At 42.5% G+C, this 2,667-nt stretch overlaps 1 protein-coding gene across 1 annotated transcript in view; it reads right to left on the minus strand.

The window, feature by feature from the left end:
- Window positions 1–280: 280 nt before the first annotated feature.
- LOC115111156 (glutamate receptor ionotropic, delta-2-like) overlaps window positions 281–2,667 on the minus strand; it is a 209,404-nt gene continuing 207,017 nt past the window's right edge. The window contains exon 10 of the mRNA XM_065011130.1: window positions 281–944. Within this exon, the coding sequence (XP_064867202.1) occupies window positions 635–944 (310 nt within the window). The 3' untranslated portion in view covers window positions 281–634. The remainder of the gene's footprint in view (window positions 945–2,667) is intronic.

The following is a 2,667-nucleotide window of genomic DNA, read 5'->3' on the forward strand; positions in this document are numbered from 1 at the left end:
ATGATCATTATTTGAGGGCCTTGAGGGAAAAAAACGTGCCTGTTTGTTAGCCCTGACCTATTCTAGTCCTTCTATTTCAGTATAGCTTCCTATTCATTTTACAAATACACTTGAAACCGGTGACACTTCACCCAAACCCACTCACATCATATACTACAGTTTGTTTGCGGCCCAAATGACACCCTATTCCCTATATAGTGCACTAATTTTGACCAGGACACCGTATGTGCCCTGGTCATAAGTAGTGCACTATATAGAGAATAGGGTGTCATTTGGGACGTGTCCTATGTCATGTGCAGTCCCAGCAACAGATGTCAGTTAAATTGAAGTGGTTTGTTCTCACACCTTATGTAGTTCCAGTGGCAAAGAGGGAAAAAACACTGGAGTGTGCCAGAGTTTCACTTTGTATGACATTTTAATCAAACACCAAATGAGACATTTGTTTATTAGCCGTCATTTCAGCCGGCCGTGGATAACTTGGACACCACAGCAAGGGACAGACCACTTGACTGACAGTTTAAAAAGGTAAACGACAGCTCTCCTGACTATGTACAAACATCTGTGACATCATGACGCTGACACCATGTACAGTAGACACGACATACAGCCACAGCCGTAAAACAGAGGGTTCAAGTCAAGTGTTACCCAGACCTACAGACCGAGCCCACACAACACAACCACCCGGCCTCCCCCAGCTCCTCACCTCCTTGGAGGGGACTCGTGAGCCCTTCCTCCTAGTCCACCAGGTCTCCACCATGGCAATGACACAGGAGAGCACCACTCCGGCCGCTAGCACGCAGAACACGCCGGCGAAGCTGTGGATGTCCAGGGCGCTGCCGCGGTGTTTGGTGTGCACCGCTGAGTACAGGTCACATGGGCTGTCCCGGGGCCACCACTTCAGCTTCAGGATGTCCATGTCCCCGTTCTGCTGCAGCTCCAGGATCCTGACATACACCCACACACGGACGAACACACACGCACACACACACTAATTGAGAACAGATCTTTGGTTTTGTCTGTAGGTGTATACAGGAACAGGAAATCACATTCAGAGTGGACCGCATCACATTTTCTTCAGGTTGGAGTAAGTAGCTTAGACTCAGAGCCATATACAGCCGCTAGTGAAAGTCTGCACACCCCTTGCACAGTCTTCAGATTTCACTGTGTTAAATCTCAAAAGGAAATAAATTACTGATCTCCACAACCTACTCAACATTTTCAAAGTGAAAGATAAATTATAGAAAATGTTCCAAGTTAATAAAACATGAATAAAAAAGATTTAAAAAGATGATGTCTCGATTGCATATATCTTCAAACCCCAGAGTTCAATCTTGGTGGAAGCACATTTGGCAGCCATTACATCTGTGAGTCGTTTTGAAGAAGCTTCTACCAACTCTTAGAGCAACATATATCCAATGTTTTTGTCAAAATTGCTCAAGCTCAGTAAATTTAGTTGGGAGTCATTGATGGACATTTCACTAGGCACTGTATATATACGGCTAAACTAAAAGATGGTTGTTTCTATTCAAAGGAATCCACTGAGCATGATTCGTGTCCTTCACATTCCATGATGATCTGACGGTTGAATCTTAATTACGTTTCCTTGATTCCTTGCATCCTTCTCTAAACGCATTAGAAGAGGTCAGGGGGGGGGGGGGGGAACAATGCGAGGAGAGGACATGAGGAATAAAAAAAATAACAATTGAGATCCAACCCTGATTCTCTGCAGTTGTGTGAATGATCCTCCAACACTAGAGGGCGATATTGGCCAGATAACGGTGCCACAGAGTGACAGTTGTATTAGCCTGTCAAAGTAATTCTAAGAAATATGAACATGTTTTGTAGCAGAGTGTAAGTACTTTGCTGTAATTATATTATGCTGTCCAGATAAAGGAAATTATTTATCACATCCGCTATTAAATAGTAAAGGTTAACTGGTGGACTCTGTCACTTACATCACGTGTTAAACTCATCTATCACGGGTTTTTACTCCTCCCTTGTACCTGATTGATGAATTAAGGTCACTCATTAGTAAGGATAATCCCCTCACCTGGTTGTCTAGGGCTTAATTGAAAGGAAAAAAACAAAAACATGCAGACACTCGGCTCTCTGTGGAATGAGTTTGACAACCCTGATTTACGGTGTTGTATTTCAGAGGTTTGATTTGAGGTATTGCAGGAAACAAAATTAACTGCAAACACACATGCACACACACACACGTACCCACACACACAGGCACACAAGTGACTTGAATGACAATGCTTATCTTTGACTGTGTCCCTACTAAGTACAGCATGTAAAAATGCTCCCCATCTATCTAAAATGCAAATGTATTGAAACGGTAGTTTACATAATTGGCAAATGAATAATGTCACAGAGGAGCACATTTTATTTCAATAACATACACTACCGTTCAAAAGTTTGAGGTCACTTAGAAATGTCCTTGTTTTTAAAAGAAAAGCACATTTTTTTGTAAGTTAAAATAATAGGGGCGGCAGGTAGCCTAGTTGTTAGAGCGTTGGACTTGTAACCAGAAGGTTTGCAAGATCAAATCCCTGAGCTGACAAGGTAAAAATTTGTCGTTCTTCCCCTGAACAAGGCAGTTAACTCACTGTTCCTAGGCCATCATTGAAAGTAAAAATTTGTTCTTAACTGACTTGCCTACTT

This window comes from Oncorhynchus nerka, linkage group LG27 (genome assembly GCF_034236695.1).
Source record: "Oncorhynchus nerka isolate Pitt River linkage group LG27, Oner_Uvic_2.0, whole genome shotgun sequence".
NCBI lineage: Eukaryota > Metazoa > Chordata > Actinopteri > Salmoniformes > Salmonidae > Oncorhynchus > Oncorhynchus nerka.